Raw genomic sequence first — 19,222 nt, 5'->3', positions numbered from 1 at the left:
TTATATTTCCATAATAAAATAGATTCTTTTTCTTTGACATTAGGAATGCATAAAGCAAGTTTGACGTTGTTTATTCTTTGTTCAACAACACCAAATCTGAAAATTTAATAGAATTAAATTTATCAATGAAAAAATGATAATAAAAGTCAACAAAATTCATCACCATGTATGGAAAAAATTTTATACTCATTTTGCTTCCTCTTATCTAAATGACACGTTAAAAAGCAAATGCCTTTTTAAAAACACAACAAAACTTGTGATATTTTTTACCACCTTTCATCAAAGATCATCACCACCCATACAATTACTTTACTGCAATAGTTCTTGCTTTTGTTATTTAATGCCCAAGTACTATTGCGATTATTGCGATGTTGTGCTAACCCACGATTCTTGTTTGTTTTAATAGCCATGTATTGAGATAAGTAAACTTTTTAATATTGTGTTATTTTTGCATTTTATTTTTTATCTTTTTCTTGTAGTGAAAGTTCGAAGGGCACATAACAGCGGTCAAAAGCATCAAGCAAATGTATATAAGTATTACTCTCAATTTTTGAAACAACAACCAGCAGGTATAACATTTTTCGATTAGTATCTTTGAAATATTAATTTTTCTTCATCAGGACTTGGACAATCGATCCCAGGGATAAATCAACCAGGCGCATCTTTATTTGCAGGAAGAGCGATGCATCCTGCAATGTCCATGCCTTTTATGGGAAGAGCAGGTGCAGTGACTTTTCCAATGGCTGGTCCATTACCATTTGGACCTGTAATTCCAGGGGCTGGAGGACGAGGAGCTCCTGGGATGCCTGGCGCTCCAGGATTTCCTCCAATGCAAGGGATGTTAGGGATGCCCGGAATGATGTCTATGCCTGGCATGATGATGCAACCTGGAATGATGATGCCTTCCGGAATGAAAGTTCCGATGGGGATGCCTGGTACATTTATGGGCGGACCAGCAGTTCCTCCAGGGATTGCAATGGGGGCTCATTCACTTCTCCAAGGAAAGCAAGGCGAAATCACTACACAACAATCCACACATTCACCGCCAACGTCTTCTTCGACTTCTCTCACCACACATCCTGCTTCTGGGCAACAGACAACAAAAGAATCTTCTGATTCTTCCTCGACACTTTCCACATCTTCCAAAACAATTCCACCATCTCAACCAGAAAGTTCTCAACAGAAAGAAACAACACAATCACGCATATCAACCTCTGCAACTGATCCTAAATAATTGTTATAAAAATTTACACTTCATTTTATTTATATTTAAGCATTTCACGTTTTATTTCGAACAAAAGGAGGAAAAATATTTTTGATCCGGAAATCCTCAATTGCCCTTTTTAAATATTTTTATTTTTTAATATTGAATAATAAAAAAGATTTATAAAGCATTTTCAAATATTCATGGAATTACTCGATCCTAAGAATGTTGAACAACAACTTTTGAAGATTTCATCTGGGAATAATGCGATGCGCAAAGAAGGAGAATTATTTCTTAAACAACTTCTCGAAGGTAGTCCAGATAACTATGTTCGTGCGCTTCTTGGAATGTGCAGAACTTCATCAAACGAGGCTGTATGAATTTTATAAGCATTTTTTTGAAAAAGATATGAAAAAATTGTTTTCTGCTGATGATAGGTTCAAGAACTTGCTCTTGTAACTCTTCGCTCTCATCTCGTGAATACAAAGATGATTTCTTCAATTTTTTATCACATTTCACAGGAGACAAAGTCATGGCTTATTCAAGAAACAGTTTTTTTCCTTCTCGATGATAGGACACCTTCAAAAATGAGAAGATTTGTTTCTTTGATAATTGCAGAAATAGGATCTTCGGACATTGCTCAAGGTTTGCATTAAATGAAATTACAAATATTTTCCCGAATGTTTATATCAACATGAATTTTTTATTATTCCAAAGGGCTGAAGGATTGGCCAGACTTTCTGAAATCATTGTTTGAATGGACAAGAAACAAAAATCCACAAGTTCGCGAAAGATCAATTGAGATTTTTTCTGTTGTTGTAGAATCAAATGGAGAATATTTTGAACAATTTGCGCAAACACTGTCAGTTATTCTTGAAAATGCTTTGAAAGACACCGAAAGTGCAAAGGTTTGAAAATAGATTTTCCACGAATGAAGAAAGTTATATATTATTTTAAATTTGACGCATATTTTTTAGATTAAAAGTTTTGCAATGGATGCTCTTGCCACCATGCTTTCATCGTCAGGAAGAAAGAGTGAAAATGCAAAAATATACTCAAAACTTTCTCCTCTTTTGCTTCAGCTTTTAACAGCCAAACTTCACGATGGCTTGTACGCAGAAGCAATAGAACAAATTTCTTCGATGATTACTATTGCAGAAGCGCGGCCAATGTTCTTTGAGCCTGTGTTTGATTCTTTAACAAAGTCATTATTTCAAATAGCAACCACATGCGAAGAGGCAATCATCAATTCATACAACGCTTATGATCAAGCAGTTGCACGAGGAGCAGTTCCTTCTGCATCTGCGACGCCTGATGCAACGGTTGTGACGACCTCACCGTCACAAGATATTCCTGGCGTGCTTCCATGTTCTGTGATGGATTCTATGTGCAGCCTTCGAACTTCTGCCATTGAGCTCTTGCTCAACTTTGCATATTCGTTCAGAAAGAGAATCAAGAAGAACAGAGAATTCACAGACAACTTCTTGAAAATCTTGACTATTACAATGATTAATTTCAGACCATCTCCAACTTGGGAAACTCAACCTGATGACGTGTGCTTATATTTTAAGTCTTTTTTTTATTGTTGTATTTTTTATAATTTGAATATTTTTGATATTGAAGCCTGATGATGATGCAGATAAATCCCTTCATAACATGAGCATAAATATTGATCGCTTTTCAAAGGCAGTTGGTTTGATCCTTATTTTCATTTCTTTATATTTTCTTTTTCATTCAAACACAATTTCTTCCTTCATCAATGATTATACATATATATATATACATATATGAAATTGCGACTTTCTCCTTTTCTTCTTATTCATTTTCATCTCAATGCTTTATTTCAGGAGGAAAATTCCTACTACCAATTCATTTTGAGCTCATCACCAGTCTGATGGCCCAAACCGACTGGCGTGCGCACATGACAGCTCTTCTGCAGATCGCGTTCTGTCTCGAGACATACGCCAAGCGGATCACCCGCGACCAGATGAAGTACATCATTTCATTGGCATCGCAGTCCCAGCTGCACACCGTGCCGCGTGTGTGTCACGCAGGCGTGAATGTCTTTGCTGCTCTGTTCCGCGACTGCCAAAAGCGCTTCACATCAAAAGCATCGCTTGTCAAGACTGTTATCGAGCAGTGCATCAGCGGCCTTACAACAGAACGCTGGAACAATGTGCCAACACTTCGCGATGTGTTTCTGAGGCTTTCTGTTGATATTGCTGAAAACACGCCAAGCGCTTTGCTCAAACCATTTGTCGAGTCAATTATCAAAGCCATCTACCCATACACACAGCTTGCGGACTTCAAAATGAAGCTTCAAGCTGTTCAGTGTCTTGAAATCGTGATTGAAAACATGGGAGACGCTGTGAAGCCGTTCTATTCTCTTCTCAGCCCGTTCCTGATGAGCATTGTGCAAGCAGAGAATGTGGTTACAGCCGATGATAAGAGTTTTCAGGCAGCCGGAATTCAGTGCCTTGGCTCGCTTCTTTGCTCTGTTGGCAAGCAGATCGCTGCGCCTGCGATTGAACCGTATGTGACTGCATTGCTGAGAATATACAACACAATCCAGTCAGAATTGGCTACCTCCTCTTCATCAGCATCTGCTGCTCGACCGGCAGCAGTCACATTTCAAGCAAGCGGAATTGCCCAGCCAATCAGTTCGTCTGACGATGACGATCGAGCAGAAAGCATTGAAGTGTCGTGGACGCGAATGGCAGAGCTGATGGGACCCCGCTTCACAATGCTGTGCCCGACAGTCATTCCGCCTCTTATCCGTCGCTGCTCACAGACGGTGGAAAGCATTCCTGCAGGGCCGGCACAGATAAGTGCAGCCAGCATCGCATCTGGCAGTTTAGGAGCTGCTCTGGAGGACATTGCAGCCGAAGTGGATGCTGCACAAGATCCAGCCTTTCAGCAGGCAAGAAACGCAATGAAGGATCGGAAAGATGCGCTTGAGCGGCTTTCAGTCATCACAGATTTTATGGGACCGTATTTTGCACCGTATGCAAAGGAAGCGTTTGACGTGGCTCTGAAGCAGCTTCAAGACGATTTGTCGAGAGGTGACGCAGCCTGTCCTTTGAATGAGGTGGGCGACCTTATTGCCAGCTGTGTGGAAAGCTTGTCTCCGATCCCAGCTGACTCTGATTTCCGCCCAGATTATGTGGATCCTGCTTTCACTGCAGCTGGCATCTCTCCAGCACTGCAAAAAACACCTGCTTTGATTCCGCCGGGTGAAGGAGTGCATCCAGTCAAAATGGTGAATGAAGCGCTTCCAGCAATGATGATGGCGATAAATCAAGATGTCACTGTGGCTGCAGATAGAAAAACGCTGTTGGTTGTCATGAACGACTGCATCAAAGCTATCGCTCCTCTGCTCAATCCCCAGTCGCCTTATTTTCAAAACACAATCTGCCCATTTGGCGCAACATCACCGCTTGCTGCAATTCCTCCATGGGCAGGGAATTTAGATGTTGTTTCGCTGACTTCATTTTTGAAGGCGCAATTCATTGAATGCCGCCGAAGAAGATTAAGGCTGAGGAGCGGGACATACAACCAGGAAAACGAGCTGCTAATTGGATTGGACGACGAGGATGCTGCACAAGAGGCTGATGTTGAAGACGAAGTTCTGGGAATGATCGATGAATGCGTATCAACACTGCTGAAAATATACGGTTCTGGCTTTGAGCAAGGATTTGAGCTTCTGATGCCCGTTATCTTTGAGTTCGTAACACTTCCTCCTCCCCCTGCCGAGCCACTCTCGGCAGACTTGCAGGACAGAGTCTGCGGTCTGTTTTTGATGGGTGATTATTTGGAGTATGGTGGAGATGTTGCTGTGAAGCAAATACCGAATTTCATGCCGCACTATCTGCGTCTTGCAGATCCAAGAAATGAAGTCGTTACGAAGGAGCCAGCGACCAGACAAAATGCAATTTGTGGTATTGGAATTTGTGCAAAGATTGGAGGCGAGCTGTTTGCTCCGTTTTATGCCAAAGCTTTAGAAGTTATTGGAGTGGCGATTCAACTGCCAGTGAACGAGGAGGAAGAAGAAGAGCTTTCCTGCCGAGACAATGCAGTTTCTGCTCTAATGAAAGTGATGATGTATCAAGCAACAGGCCATCCAGAACACGCCAACGATGTTGACAAAATGATCGCACTGTGGCTGCCTCATTTGCCGTTGCTGAATGACGAATTGGAAGCAGTTGCAAACCATGCCTTTTTGTGCACACTTTTGGAATCCAACGATGATGGAGTCCTCGGAGGCGGAGACGAGGCGGTGGCAGCTGAAGTGAAAGCAGCCCTTGCCAATCCTGTTCTTCTGCCTGCCACATCAAGAGCAGTGCCGTGTCTGACTAGACTGTTCAAAATCATGATTAATGTTGTAAAATCAAAACTTGTTGATGAGCAAACAGATGCGAAGTTCATTGCGATGTTGGGTGTGATAAGGAAATGCTTGTCGCCTCAAACAATGGCAGAAGTCTGGGAAACGCTTTCAGATGAAAGAAAAGCAGAAGTGGCACCTTTCATTACATCATAATTAAAATGGAGATTGCTTTCAAAACTTCTTCATCATTTTTTTCAAAAAAACAAGTATTTTTTTCGGTACTATCTTTCGTTTGAGTTTATGTGCAAGGATATTTCTTGCATTCACTTCATTTTATGCACTTCGACATTGGAGAAGAAAAAAAATTTTTTCTTTGATGTTCTTTTAAAGCATAATGAAATAAAAAATCGTAACTTAAGGATAATATGTAAATATTAAGCTTAATGGTGTTGTGAAAGGTACAATTTTAAAAAATAATGAAGAAAGCCACTCATATACATTGATGGATTTCAAACATACATTGTCAGATCCGCATATGAAAAACAATATTATATTTAAATATGTGGAACTGAAGCAAAATTCTTGAAAAATTTTGCCCTGTTGAAAATAAACGAAAGCACGAGTGTCCCAATAAATACAGACACCAGGTGTAAAAATGATATTAACAGAAATTATAATCGCTATACAATTTCATAACACTCGCAAACACCTTTTGTCTCCGCTCCTTACTGTTCTTCGGCCAGTCTCATGTTTGCAGACCCACCTTCGACGCTGATGACCTTTCCTGAAGGTGTTGTAACTTTGAGTGATTTTGTTTGAGCACCATGAGGAGACACCGGAGGTGCTTGCGAAGCTGGCGTGGCAGCTTCCGTCTGAGCCGCACTTGGAATAGTTGAAGGAGAAGCAGATCCCTCAGTCAACTCTGTAAGTTTCGGATGTGGATCAGGGAATGGAATGCATGTATCGCCATAAACAGCTTTCTTCCAGAAGTGGCGGAAGCCATTCTTCTCCAGAATATCGTGGGACTGAGCTAGAAAATCGCGATACAGCACTTCTTTCTCTGCAAACGGAAGCAGGCAGCGTCTCACAGCAAATGACAGTAAATCCAGAAGTTCGTGCACTTTGATGTTGCAATCTGATACGACACGCTCAATCACAGTGTCCAGAGTAGGGCAGCCTTCCAGTGTTCTACCAACTGAGCAAAGAATAACACGCACATCGTTGTCATACAAGAAACGTATAACATTGCCGGCAAATGATTCCATACGCTTGGAATGCTCCTTCATGTGCTGTGTGACTGAAAGATCAACAGGAATCTGACGATCTGAAAGCCACTTGACGATGTACGGGTGTGTGTGGATAGTGTAGCCACCAGAGACACGTGCAGCACCTCCATCAACAACGGCAGAGAGAACTGATTTTGGAGTTGTTCTTCCGGCTGATATAATAACAGGAATCATGTTCTTCTTCATGAATGAAAATGCTTGTTGGAAAAATTGGATATCGTGCGATGGGAGATCGTCACCAAATGATGCAAAACCAACAACACCTCTTTCTCTGTATTTCAAGATAAGCTGAGCAGTATTCATTACGTCAAATGGATCATCTTCTGGAAGACGTGCGCATAGGAAGATATCAGAGCGAATACCATATTTCTTTTCGTTCTCTTCTTTTGACTTGATTACAATTTCGATGACTTCTTCCTCTTTTAACCCACCCATTGTGTGGTCTTTCAGACGGATCATCAGAGATTGGAAGATAATATTCTCAGACTTTGACACGCGGAAGATATCGTCCATCGCAATTTCAATTTGCTCTTTAGACTGCATAACATCCAGCATGAACTTGCGTGCTTTTGCTAACTCAAAGTTGCTTCCTTCTTGGTTCTTATTCTTAAAGTATTCGACAACAGCTTCTTTGGTTTCAAATTCTTCGACCATCTTGTTTCCTTTTTGCTTTGCTGATAAGTCCCAAAGATTATCCAAAGTCATTCCTCCCACAAGTCTAACATGTAAATCAACTTTTGGTAATTGACGAATTAAATCTGCTGTAATTTTTGGGTTCTTGTAGCTATCAAAGTACATTCTTGGAACTGTTTGCTGTGGGCAGATTGAATAGAAAATTCGATCGTGGATGGGGAGATCGTGGACAATTCCGTCGATGTTGAATCCTTGAGACGATAAATAAGTCAGAATTTTCTTCATTGACTCCAAACGCAAACGTGTTCTGTGAGTGTATGAGATGAAGCCAGATGACAGACCATAGTCAACCATCCTAACCAATTCCTCAACTGTGAAGTCCTTTTCCAAATGAAGGCGCAAATACTCCTGGCTCAGTGTAACGTTGCTGACAGTTGTGTTATCAGTGCAAGGGAATATAACCATTCCTTGGTCAAAGTATTCTCTGATTGGATGCTCTTTCATGCTCTTAACAGCGCGTGTTTGTGTGTTTGAAGTTGGGCATGATTCAACTGGAATGCGTCTATTAATCACGTGTTGAACCAACTTTGGATTTTCGTTCATTCGAACACCATGTCCAATTCTCTGAGCACCGCAAACATTAATAGCTTCATCAACAGATTCCCATCCAGCAGCTTCTCCAGCATGAATTGTTGCGGGAAGACCCTTTCTGTGAGCCAATTCAAATGCGTCTTTATGATTTCCAGGCATGAATCCAAACTCTGGTCCTGCGACATCAAAACCAACAACGCCTTGGTTGCTATATCTCCACACAACTTCCACAGCATTAAGAGATTCAGCAGGAGACAATTGACGCATGGCGCACACAATGATACGAACTGTAATAGGGAAATTTGCTTCTGCCAAAAGACGTCCCTCAACAACTGCATGCATAATTTCTGAGAGAGTATGACCATTTGAAGTATGGAGGATTGGAGCAAAACGAATTTCCAAATATGAAATTCCATCATGATAAGCATCTTCAGCAATTTCATAAACTGTTCTGGTAAGTGCATATGGTTGTTGCAAAACTTTCAACGAAATATCAAATGAACGAAGATAAACAGTAAGATCAGGGCAATCTTCTGGGACTTTTAAAAGTTTTGTCAATTCGTCAACATCAAAAGTGTCCAATTTCACTCCCTATGAAATAAAAACCAATAAAATAAAATCAATAACATTACGAATCCCAAGTTAAATCGATTATTTCTTTGCTTAAAGAACAAAGCAAACTTGCTCCAATGCAAGATCAATGACTGTTTTTGGTCGAATGCTTCCGTCTTTAATGAGCAGGAATGAAAAATAAAAATGATGCATAACATAACATATGTGAACACACCAAGATGGCAATGAAGCTCAGCTTTTGGGAAGTGCTTAATATCTTCAATAGTCAATTTTCTTGGCTGCGGGTTAATAGTTAAATTAAGAGGACTAAGCAAAATTTTAAGCATTCACAACGCATTAGTATGTTATACAAAATCAAACAAATCATAAAGCAATAAAAGAAATAAAAACTTGGTCACATTTTGCAGACACACTTCATTCTTTATCAATTTGATCAAAAAGTCCCATCAATTCTCTTAAGTTTATAACGCTTTAAAAAAATTATACATTTTGTTAAAAAAACTAAAATGACAAAGACAAATAAAGAGAAAAGATGAAATGATAAAAATATGCTTATTATTATTGTGAAAAAAATAAAACTTCTAAATCATAGAACATACAGGAATTGGAGGATTTGGAATTACGCATGGCGGGCCAAAACGTTCCAAACATCCGTAAGCATCTTCGATTTGTTTCTTCACTTTTGTACGAAGATAGAAAAGAGGGCAATCTCTGCTTGAGCATAAGAAAGGTGTGTGCAAAGAGGATGAGCAGCGCTGGCACTGTGCCATCACATATCCAAATTGTTCCTCTGCCTGTGCAACGATCTTCTGTGCCTCCATCAGAAATTCACCCTCCCTCGTCTTGCACGACGAACATACAGCGTTTGTCTCTTGTGGAGTCAGCTTCACCCGACAGTTGATGCAGGCGAGTGCCACACCCACAAACTTCATCAGTGCAGATGATGCTGACTGAGACGAGCTCGAAGTCGGTGGTTTTCTCCTTATTCGCGTGTGGTCACCTTCAAACAGACTGCTCACACGTTCTTTCAGAATGGGCGAGAACAGACGCTTCAGCGGCCCTTTCAGCTGGTGCTCCAGATAATAGTCAGTGTCAATGGGGATGCCGTTCGTCATCGCATACAGCGGATCCTCTGATTTTTCAAACCCTTTCGCACCTTTTGCTCCTTCTACCATCACAAAGAACACTCTTTCTCCAACTTGTGGCGCTGTTCCTTCTCTTTTCTTCATCCTTTCTGCAAGCTCCACATGCGGCTGTCTGGAGCAATACATGCTTGCTGGCCTTGAGAACTGCTTGGAGATCACCAGAAGCGACATATCCAACTTGTTCTGCAGCAAATCTGCGATGATCTGCTTCGCAAAGTTCTGTGCGCCTTCCAAATCTCTCGCCACCAGAATCTTCTGCAGACACGTCTCCACCACCAGTCGCACCATCGGGCAGTTATCTCTTCGCACTGTTTCAATGCCCTTCGTGTCAATCTTGTCAAATTTATCCTCTTTCGTCCAGAACAGCCCCGCATATCGCTTCTTCGACATCAGCAGATACGGCCAATATACCTTCTCAAACTCCAATTTGACAGGCGGAGCAAACTGCGATGTGATGAACGCTGCTGCCTCTCTCCCTCTCTCCATTGCAGTGTGCAAGTCTTTCATCCCAAACTTCACCATAACTGAATCTGTATCTCCATACACCACAACAGCATCATTCTCAAACCCGTTCGCCTTCACATAATGAGTCTCCACAATGTTCTTCGTCTTCAGAATCATTTCTCGTCCAAACGCTGTCACACTCCGCGAGATCTCCAAACAAGGAAGCTTTCCTGCCTGTGCTCCAGTGAAGCCATAAACGCTATTCGCCATTATCTTCATCGCCAGCTGCCGCCCATTCAGAACAGCAGCGTTGAACGGGTCAGATGCCTCCTTCATCTCCTTCTTCGCCTTCGAACGCGCCTTCAACAAGTCTTCAAGAACAATTGGAAGAACCCCTCTTTTAACAGATGCCTTCACAAAGAAGTTGCCTGACGGGGTTTTAATGTATTCATCTGGGCTCATCAAACACATCTGCTCAGGGCGCAAGAGGGTGGAATAGCACAAGTTGTGGCAGATCATAATGGATGGATACAGCGACGAGAAATCCAGTGTCACAACAGGATCGTCATAATACCCTTTTATTGGACTGATAACTTCTCCTCCTTTGAACTTTTCTCCAGAGCCTCCGTTGTCCAAGAAAGGAATAACCATGTTGTGCTCAGCATCTTTTCTGTACAGAAGAGACACCACGCGAATCTGCTGCCCTCGTGTGGACATGTAGCTCATCGGCATTCCTGTCACCCGCGCCATCTCCACAAAGTTGACAATCACCATCAGCTTCGTCATCAGCCGCCAGGGCAGCAGCGAGTCCTTCAGACAATACACAGCCAGCCGCTGCCTCGACTCTGCGTCCTTCTCAAACAGGTCGCCTATTATTGCCCAGTGTACATCTTCCTTCTGCTCGCCCAGGAACTTCTGAGAGACAGAGTTCAGCGAGTATGACGAGAGGCGGTAGTCGTTCTGCATCACCGTCAGCATGTCAATCATCACCCGCCCGTCGATTGAGATGTCGTGGATTTCGCGATGTCCTTTCTGTTTGCTCTGAAAACTAGTCAATTTTACCTGAAAAAGAAATAGATAATTCAAAAATACAAAGAGAATACACGAGCACGCATCGAGTAAAAAAAAAATGAAATTAGTTTTTCATTTGTGTAAGGTTTATAACGAGCTGAAACAAGTTATAAATTACACACAGTCATTGGAGAGTTGATGATTCTGCCTATTTTGTGCGAGCCAGTGCATTTGAGTGCTGTGGCACGCTTGTACAAATAAGGTATATCGAAGTTCATGATGTTGTAACCCGTCAGAATGTCAGGGTCGATGATGGTGACGAGGTCTGCCCACGCATTCAGCAGCTCCTCTTCTGTCGCATAAGAAAAGACATGCGCCCCGATGATTGGCGTGCAGGTGTTGAGCACAAGGGCAATGCGGAACAGCGGCTCGACTTTGCCTGTGTGCAAAGACAAAATGAAGGATGAATTGTTCACATAAACACACAATGTATTTAACATGCGAGTCAATTTTTTTAAGAAAATGAGAAAATTATTCAGAATCTCTTCGACAAGCAAAAAAGAAAGAAAATGCAAAATAAACCATAAACAGCAACAGTTGCGCATATTTGGATGACTTTGTCTTTTTCTGGCTGTGGAAAAGTTCCTTTTTGGGAGGCAACACATTCAATATCGAATGATAACACACGAAAAGGTGCAATTGCCATGTATTTACCGTCAGGTGGATGGAAAATAAGTTTGTGGAATCTGATGTTGTTGAATGGCAAGCAAAAAATATTCGAAAGCGTGATAAGTCCAATTGAAAAATATAAAAAGAAAATTAGAGATAAAAGATTCGTTAATTGAGAATATATTTTGGAGGGACAAATGCAGTGCACACGCGATGTCAGCTTCTAAATGGCAAGTGCTCGAAGGCTTCATTTGCGAAGGACTTGATGAATCGTTTCCTCTGAGCTTGTATTCGTTTGCGGGCAGTTCGACCCAGCTGCAGCCAACTGCTTTTGTATCGAACAAATGTCGAAGGACGAAATCAATGTTTGATTCGTATGTTTGAAATGCCCTCTGTCCGTATCCTTCAATAACAACTCCTGCTTTCAAAGCCTCTGATAATTCAATTCACGAAATAATGAAGAGTGATAAAGCATTGAGAATCATACGTCGAATAACTGGAATGTGCCAAGGAAGCTGGACAAATATTTTTAGAAAATTCGCCAATTTATCATGATAATTATAAATACTCATCTTTTGAGTTCTGTGTATTGAATGCACAGGAGCCTTGAAACAATTAATGTTGCATAAAAATGTCGTCTCATTCAATTTGAAATTTTCACAAACATGATTATTCAGAGCTGCAGTCAATGCTTTTATATGTTCAGATGTGAAATTCGGAGGTTCCTATATTTAACATGTGAATTTGAATCATAATTAAAATGAAATTTTTTGCACACTTGGATGTACAAATATGGAGTAAAGCCATGACAATTCACAAGCACAGAAGTTCCTTCTTCTGTGATTCCATAAAATCTGATGCATGGAACCTAATTTCAATTCAATTGATAAGTGATAATTTAATTTTCATTCCAACAAAGAAGAAATACTTGTCCAACGCATGAACCAGGCATGTCTGGCAAAGGCTCTTGTAAAACGGTATAGTCTGTATCAATCCATTGGAAAGCTAATTTGATGTTTTTGATCAAAAATAATAAAATTATTCCGAGAATTTTTGAAGTTTAAACTTAATGATTTTGTTTCGTCATGATCAATATTTCCTCTTGGCCTTGCAAATTGCTGAAATTCATTTCTTCTTTTAAAAGGATCGCTCATATCAAAAAAATGTTTTATTTAATCTGTGAATAATGATTTGGACATTATTTTGGGATATATCTTTCGTTTTCAAATATGCACAAATGAAATGAAAAAACAAGAAATGAAAACAGACTTTCATATTAACAAAAAATTTGAAATGAATATAGTTTGATTTTATTTCAAAGATGAATTGTCTCTCTTTCAATCGAAACAATTGCGAAATGACTGGTTTCAACTTTCCGTCAACAAGCACAAAATCTGTGAGAATAAATCGCTTCATAGCGGTGGAACGATGAAAATCATTAATCCAACGTTGAAGTGTTTCACTTCATCAGCGAATCAACAACTTTGATGTATTCTTTCATAGCTTCTTCTTTTGTCATGCCTATTCAATATTTAAAAAATTAATAAAGAAAAAGATAAATTTGATGTTCATGCCTTTTCGAGAATTCCATGCATCATATTTTGCTCTTGCTTTAATGTCAGTCATTCCAGGCCTCTTTCCAGTGCAATCTCCAGTACTTTGTTGTTTAAAGAGACTGTAAAGTTGAAGCATTATATCTGTCGAAGGTTGTTTTTCTAGAAGAGCAACACGAGCGACAGCAGTTTGAAAATGATCTTCCAAAGTTTGTGGTTTCTCTTTTGGCTTATCTGTTTCTGAAATAACAAATGGCTTTCTTGGTGTTAGGCATGAGCAACGAGGACAAATAATATCTTCATCTGGCTCTAAAATATTCAGAATCGAATAAAATGCACAATTTTAAAAGAAAAAAAGAAAAATTCATACTATAAGACGCTTCGCATTTTTCACACAAGAGATCCAAACAGCATAGATGATATGCAGATTTCTCATCAAGAATTGGATCTTGACATTTATCGCAAAGACGACAATGAGATAAAGGATGATGTCCGCAGTTCGCGCATTGTCCGCCTATTGGTGATGGTGCACAATATACATCACAGTCACAGTCTTCTTCACAGCAGCATCCGAGATTACGTCCAATGTATTGAAAAACACCGTTAGCTTCAAAAAGAGAATCCATTTGATCAAGCCCAGAATCAATTTTTCAATCAATTTTTTTTTTTAAAAAAATCGCCAATGTTTTGCATGAATATTTACAATCAGTTGATTGTGAACGTTATAAAATGACAAAAGCAATAGAATATTAAAGAAATGCACATTCTTTTTATTTGCAAAATTCACATAAATATCACATAAATTCTTCCACAACAAGTGGCTGTTGAATATAAAAATATTTTCCAAATTGATATTAATAATAACAAACATTTAATTTCCTTTTTTGAAAATGCGTTATTATTTTGTAATTTTTGATTGGCTTTCTTTTATTTGATTTTGAATTTTTGATTGTGAAAAAATGTGTAATTAAATGAATGAAGTTGGATTACTTCAAATAACAGAGTATTTCAAAAACAGTCATTCAAATTATAAATAACAAACTTAACACAAATGTCTTTTTTTTTTTTTTCACGAAAATCAACTTTTTTTGTTAGAAGAAATTATGTTTCAAACTTTCTCATTTTTGAATGAAATTCGAAATAAAATACACAAACAAAATTCTCTAATTGAAATAAAAATATGAAAATCTCTAAAAATTATCGAAAAGATATTCGATAATTCTTTTTTTGATCTTTTTAAATTTTAGAATCAACGATTGATGTGTATTGCCTTCGCTTTTTGATTCTGACTACACACACAACTGTCACAATTACAATCGCCACGGCTACAACTGCAAAAACGCTTGTAGAGGCAACGATTGCTACAACTTGTGCTTTTGTCAATTTCTTTTGATCTTTTTCGTTTGAATCATCTTTCTTTTGTTTCACCAAAATCACATTTACTGAATGCTTGTTTTCTCCATTAATAACTCCACTCGGATATGTCAAGCGGCAGACGACTGATGTGTACTCATCCACATCAAGCAAGGATGGAGGAATCCTCACTTTCATTTCTGTCTCATTTGAATATTCCGAAACTGGGCAATTTGTCCATTTCATCTCTTCTCCTTTCTTTTTTTTGGACGCTTCTAACGTCAGTCCACAAGGAAATAGATACGATCCATGCACAACTGCCTCAATTTCTTTCTCATTTTCATTTTCACTTTGTTGCTCATTCTTATTTCTCGTTTCATCTCTTTTCATTGTTATGTTCTTCAAAATGGGCGAAAAGAAATACGAATCCATGTTCTCAACTGCTGTTCCACCTGCCTTTCTGTTTGATTGCATTCCAAAGGGCTTTCCATCCAATCCATCACTTCCAGGCATCAATGAGTGTATACTAGTCCCATAACCCTCATCTCCATCGAATCGAATGTTGTGGCGCAATGATGGATATTTTTCCCAATCCCGGTCAACTGGATGATTGTTCACAAAGCTGCAATTATAGAGATTCAAACTCGATATCAATGAATAGAAAACACCGTCGCTAATATCAACAAATTTACTGTCATAAACTTCTATCATAATCGAAAAATTCAGAAAAATTAGGCCCGAATCCCAAGAGCACAATGGTTTATCCTCTTCATTCATTTGATCGATTCTCTCCTTTTCGAGATTGCCTTCCATTACCGACGGTCTCTCGTTAGCTTCATGGCTTGTGTGTTGATTTTTTCTTGTGATGTTTCTATTTCTCCCATAAATGGTAAGCTGTGTAATATTTCCTCTCATTTCGTTGCACTTAATCAATTTATATGGAAGAAGCTTTCCTTCTCCTCCAAGAACATTTTCTCCCACTAATCCAGTGTACCATGGTCTAAAGACAACATCAGTGATAGTCAGTCCATATGATCCATGAATTAAATTGAGCGCGTCTCCTTCAATTGCATCTGGATATTCAATATCAAAATGTTTAAGCGTAATGTGAGTGTTTCTTTCTCCAAATACTGCAATTGATTCTTCAGCCTTCAAATTTGCTCCAATTCGAAGTGTTCCTCTATTCTGATCAGTTATTGTGGATGGTACTGAAAAAGAATCTGATAAAGATGAAATTCTTACATGCTGAAAACCCAACAATGGTTCATTGACAGGCACCCTTTCAATGATATTCAGTGTCAAATAATTATATCTTAGATTGTGTTTGATGGCTGTGCTGATCATATCGCACGGTTCTTCTTTTCGTCCGCATGATTTCTCGTTGCTTGCTTTGTCACCTCCCACATGAACATTTGCAGAATAATATGGTAATCCATTCTCTTTGTCTGTCAGAAGATCGATTGTTCTCCCTTCTTTCCTATCTTCAAGCAATAAGTAATTTGACTTCCCATATATCCCTTCCATCTCGAAACAAAATTCATTTTCGTCAATCTGCTCTCTTCCTGCTGGAAGAGACAAGAAAATAAATTCAGCTTTGTCTGCTGTACATTCCGAAATTGTCATCCCTTTTAATGATAACTTCAATTTTCCAGTTGCTCCATCCTCCACTCGGATATATATTGCTCCTCCTTTCGACTCTTCATTTTGCTGCCCATTTCTTTTCACTTCATTTTCATTTGCACTTTTGCACGAACAATTCGAGAATCGGCAGTTGTCAAATGAATAAGAATGTTCTTTATTCCAGATTTCCAAATAAACTGCTCCTCCAATTTTGTGCTCTGTCGATTGGCAATTTGAAATATTGCAATTATCAAAATGTGTTGATCGACACTCCCCCAGTACTGTGATTACTGACTGAGTTTTGCTAAGTGTGGAAATTGCTTCCAAAGTTAAATAATACCCATAAACTTTTTGAGAAGCTTCAGCAAATATCAACGCATAAAAGGAGTTAAACTGAGAGATCTTGACTTTTTGAAGATTCAATCCTCCTAATTTGCATTGAATCAGCACACAGTTCAGCACGTTCTCAGAGCCTATATTACAAATATCCATTGTGTCCATTTCCATCTCTGATCCTTCTCCTTCTACTGCAATTAATCCCTGATTTCTTCCACTTTCTCGCTTTGTGTCCACGAATATGTCTGTTCTATACATGTGAAAGTGCCCCTCGTCTTTTACATTAAACAATGCATCCCCTTTTTGTACTCTATTTTCATCTAAAGCTGTTGTAATTCGGTTTTTTGTTCCCTCTCTGATCGATATTTTGATTTCGCATCCTTCAATAGTTATTGGCTCAAAGTCATATTTATTGCAACTTTCTGCAGTGTAAATTGTAAGCGTGCTTTTTGGCTTGCAATGTTCCACTGCCTTCTTTATTGTTTTGCATGGGACTTTTCCATTTTGACCGCATTCTTCGCTATCAACTCCATTTTCTCCATCCACGTCCACTTCATTTTCCTCATTATGCATCATTTCTTTTTTGGCAATTTTGTCATGCACCTCTGAGGATTCTTCCATTTCAAATATGATGTTTTTATTTGCAACTTCTTCGAGCTCCCTTTCATTTTTCTCTGCTGCGCAATCGTCCTCTTCTTCAACGATTTCATTTTTCTCTTGTTCTGCTGTTGTGAAATCTTGTCTCGGTTGATCAATTCTTTCAAAAACGCTGATAATATTCTCTTTGTGTAGTGCTTCTTCTTTTTCTTGATTGGAATTGTTTGCTTGACTTTTATGCCCTCCTACGAAATTACTATTGCACAAATAGCAAAGTATGCACACAACCCAAATCATAGCACGTATTTTTAATCAAATTAACTCCAATATTGATCGTAACCGTTTTTTATTTTTTGTTGAATAATTTGTGCGGTACAATCCCAATTGGCGGACATAACCCATAATTTTTAATGTGAAAAAAGAAAAAAGAAATTGATTCAAATATAAGAATCATGTCTTTTTGTTGAAGACATGTTTAAAATGAAAAGTGCTGGTGGGTGCTGTATTTAGAAAATTAAAAAAAAGTCAATAATATTTTTTTATTGTTTGCTCATTAAAAATTAATAAAGAATAACACTGAATGGATAGAAAAATGAACAAATAGAAAACAATAACTTGGTATGTTATGTGCTTCAACTTGTGGCATTCTGATTCATCGATATTTTTTATTTCATCTGAAAAAAGAAAAAAAAGTTAATTGAAAAAAAAAATTAAAAATTCAAACTTCCATTTGTTCATAAATATTATTGACAGCCAAGGTATCCAAAAAGGTGTAATAAGTACTGTTTTCTTGCGTTTTGTTAGCGAAAGAATCCATGTGTGATTGAATTACTGAATGTCTGACTCCATGTGGTGGTAAGCTTTTACGAAACAAGGACCAGAGACCTTCTATGCGGTTGGTGTGTGTGTTTGTTTCTTTATTAATAAATGTCTTTTTGTGATTGACCATTCTATGTGTGTAACCAAGATTTTCCATTCCATTGTAGGCCCGCCAGCTGTCATTGTTAATTATTGAACCTAATTTAATATTTCTTCTCACCGAAGAATGTTAAGTGTGCTTTTTTCTATCTGGAACCATTTCCATAAACATATTGCTTTTTCCTTTTCCTGTTTGAGGGACGTCAATACCTCCGAAAACCCACTGCTGAGGTTTTTTTCTTCCTTTTTTATATTTTCTGCGAAATAAAAGCATCTCATCAATTTGAACTATTCTGTTGATTCCACCAATCCTTCTCTTCATAATCTGCATTTCCCGAGATACGGCTCTCCTAAAAAGAAAATAAATGTGGCAGACCGTGTTTTTGGATAGATTTGTAAGTAAAGTTGCCTGTTTTGCTGTAATGTTTATCCAAAAGTACAGTGACAGTTTCATAAATTGATGCATTTTTATTCGGATTTTTTCAAAAACTGTATTTTTCCTTATGCTGACTGATTGGTGTTGGCAACGGTAGCGAAATCTTTCATCTGCTTCTTTTTTGAATCCAATCATCTTTTTGCATTTGCCACAGTAAATTTGCTTCTTAACCAGATTCCTTTCCACAAGAAAATCAACGGTTTTATCTTCATCGTTGAAGGTTTGGCTCAATTTGGATATTTCTAATTTTTTATTTGAATTTTCCATATTTAATAATGGGTTATGTCCGCCTATTGGGATTGTACCATTTGTGCCACATTCGATCAAAAAACTTCACAAAGGAAAAAGAAATTTTCACAAATATATGAGAATTAAAAGCATGTGGATACGGATTCAGTATTTTAAATATTGATTATTTTTTTATGAGATAATAACAATGAATAGACCTATTTTAAATATATTTTTTTAATTAGAAAAAGTGGAACTAAATTGAAATAAGTTTGATAAAAAATACGATAAAACAAATTCT

At 38.5% G+C, this 19,222-nt stretch overlaps 6 protein-coding genes across 6 annotated transcripts; 2 read left to right on the top strand and 4 right to left on the bottom strand.

The window, feature by feature from the left end:
- The first annotated feature begins 300 nt into the window (after window positions 1–300).
- MONOS_5440 (U1 small nuclear ribonucleoprotein C) lies at window positions 301–1,327 on the top strand. Its single transcript, XM_067875588.1, has 3 exons — window positions 301–392; window positions 480–569; window positions 621–1,327. The coding sequence occupies exons 1-3, from the start codon at window positions 341–343 to the stop codon at window positions 1,232–1,234; spliced, it is 756 nt and encodes a 251-aa protein (XP_067736394.1). The 5' UTR covers window positions 301–340; the 3' UTR covers window positions 1,235–1,327.
- An 80-nt stretch (window positions 1,328–1,407) lies between these two features.
- MONOS_5441 (putative Ran-binding protein) lies at window positions 1,408–5,741 on the top strand (the record flags this gene model as incomplete). Its single annotated transcript, XM_067875589.1, has 6 exons — window positions 1,408–1,578; window positions 1,726–1,849; window positions 1,922–2,112; window positions 2,182–2,757; window positions 2,828–2,897; window positions 3,052–5,741. 6 exons carry the CDS (start codon window positions 1,408–1,410, stop codon window positions 5,739–5,741), a joined length of 3,822 nt encoding a protein of 1,273 aa, XP_067736393.1.
- A 152-nt stretch (window positions 5,742–5,893) lies between these two features.
- On the bottom strand, window positions 5,894–9,058 carry MONOS_5442 (adenosine deaminase). The gene is made up of 4 exons (XM_067875590.1): window positions 9,025–9,058; window positions 8,826–8,917; window positions 8,720–8,766; window positions 5,894–8,629 (listed from the first exon to the last, which is right to left on the bottom strand). The coding sequence occupies exons 1-4, from the start codon at window positions 9,027–9,029 to the stop codon at window positions 6,254–6,256; spliced, it is 2,520 nt and encodes an 839-aa protein (XP_067736392.1). The 5' UTR covers window positions 9,030–9,058; the 3' UTR covers window positions 5,894–6,253.
- Window positions 9,059–9,192: 134 nt separating this feature from the next.
- On the bottom strand, window positions 9,193–13,034 carry MONOS_5443 (DNA polymerase delta catalytic subunit; the record flags this gene model as incomplete). The annotated part of the gene is made up of 9 exons (XM_067875591.1): window positions 9,193–11,262; window positions 11,394–11,650; window positions 11,794–11,957; window positions 12,091–12,313; window positions 12,368–12,485; window positions 12,546–12,605; window positions 12,659–12,748; window positions 12,809–12,885; window positions 12,947–13,034. The coding sequence occupies 9 exons, from the start codon at window positions 13,032–13,034 to the stop codon at window positions 9,193–9,195; spliced, it is 3,147 nt and encodes a 1,048-aa protein (XP_067736391.1).
- A 305-nt stretch (window positions 13,035–13,339) lies between these two features.
- Window positions 13,340–14,059, bottom strand: MONOS_5445 (putative esterase; the record flags this gene model as incomplete). Its single annotated transcript, XM_067875592.1, has 3 exons — window positions 13,340–13,401; window positions 13,455–13,742; window positions 13,804–14,059. The coding sequence occupies 3 exons, from the start codon at window positions 14,057–14,059 to the stop codon at window positions 13,340–13,342; spliced, it is 606 nt and encodes a 201-aa protein (XP_067736390.1).
- Window positions 14,060–14,359: 300 nt separating this feature from the next.
- MONOS_5446 (uncharacterized protein) lies at window positions 14,360–17,676 on the bottom strand. Its single transcript, XM_067875593.1, has one exon. The coding sequence runs from the start codon at window positions 17,634–17,636 to the stop codon at window positions 14,670–14,672; it is 2,967 nt and encodes a 988-aa protein (XP_067736389.1). The 5' UTR covers window positions 17,637–17,676; the 3' UTR covers window positions 14,360–14,669.
- Window positions 17,677–19,222: the final 1,546 nt, after the last annotated feature.

The sequence above is a fragment of the Monocercomonoides exilis genome (genome assembly GCF_001643675.1).
Source record: "Monocercomonoides exilis strain PA203 chromosome Unknown scaffold1-2713096, whole genome shotgun sequence".
NCBI classification, from domain to species: Eukaryota; Preaxostyla; order Oxymonadida; family Polymastigidae; genus Monocercomonoides; species Monocercomonoides exilis.
The sequence above is the reverse complement of the archived record's forward strand: the minus strand, read 5'-3'. Positions and strand labels throughout refer to the sequence as shown.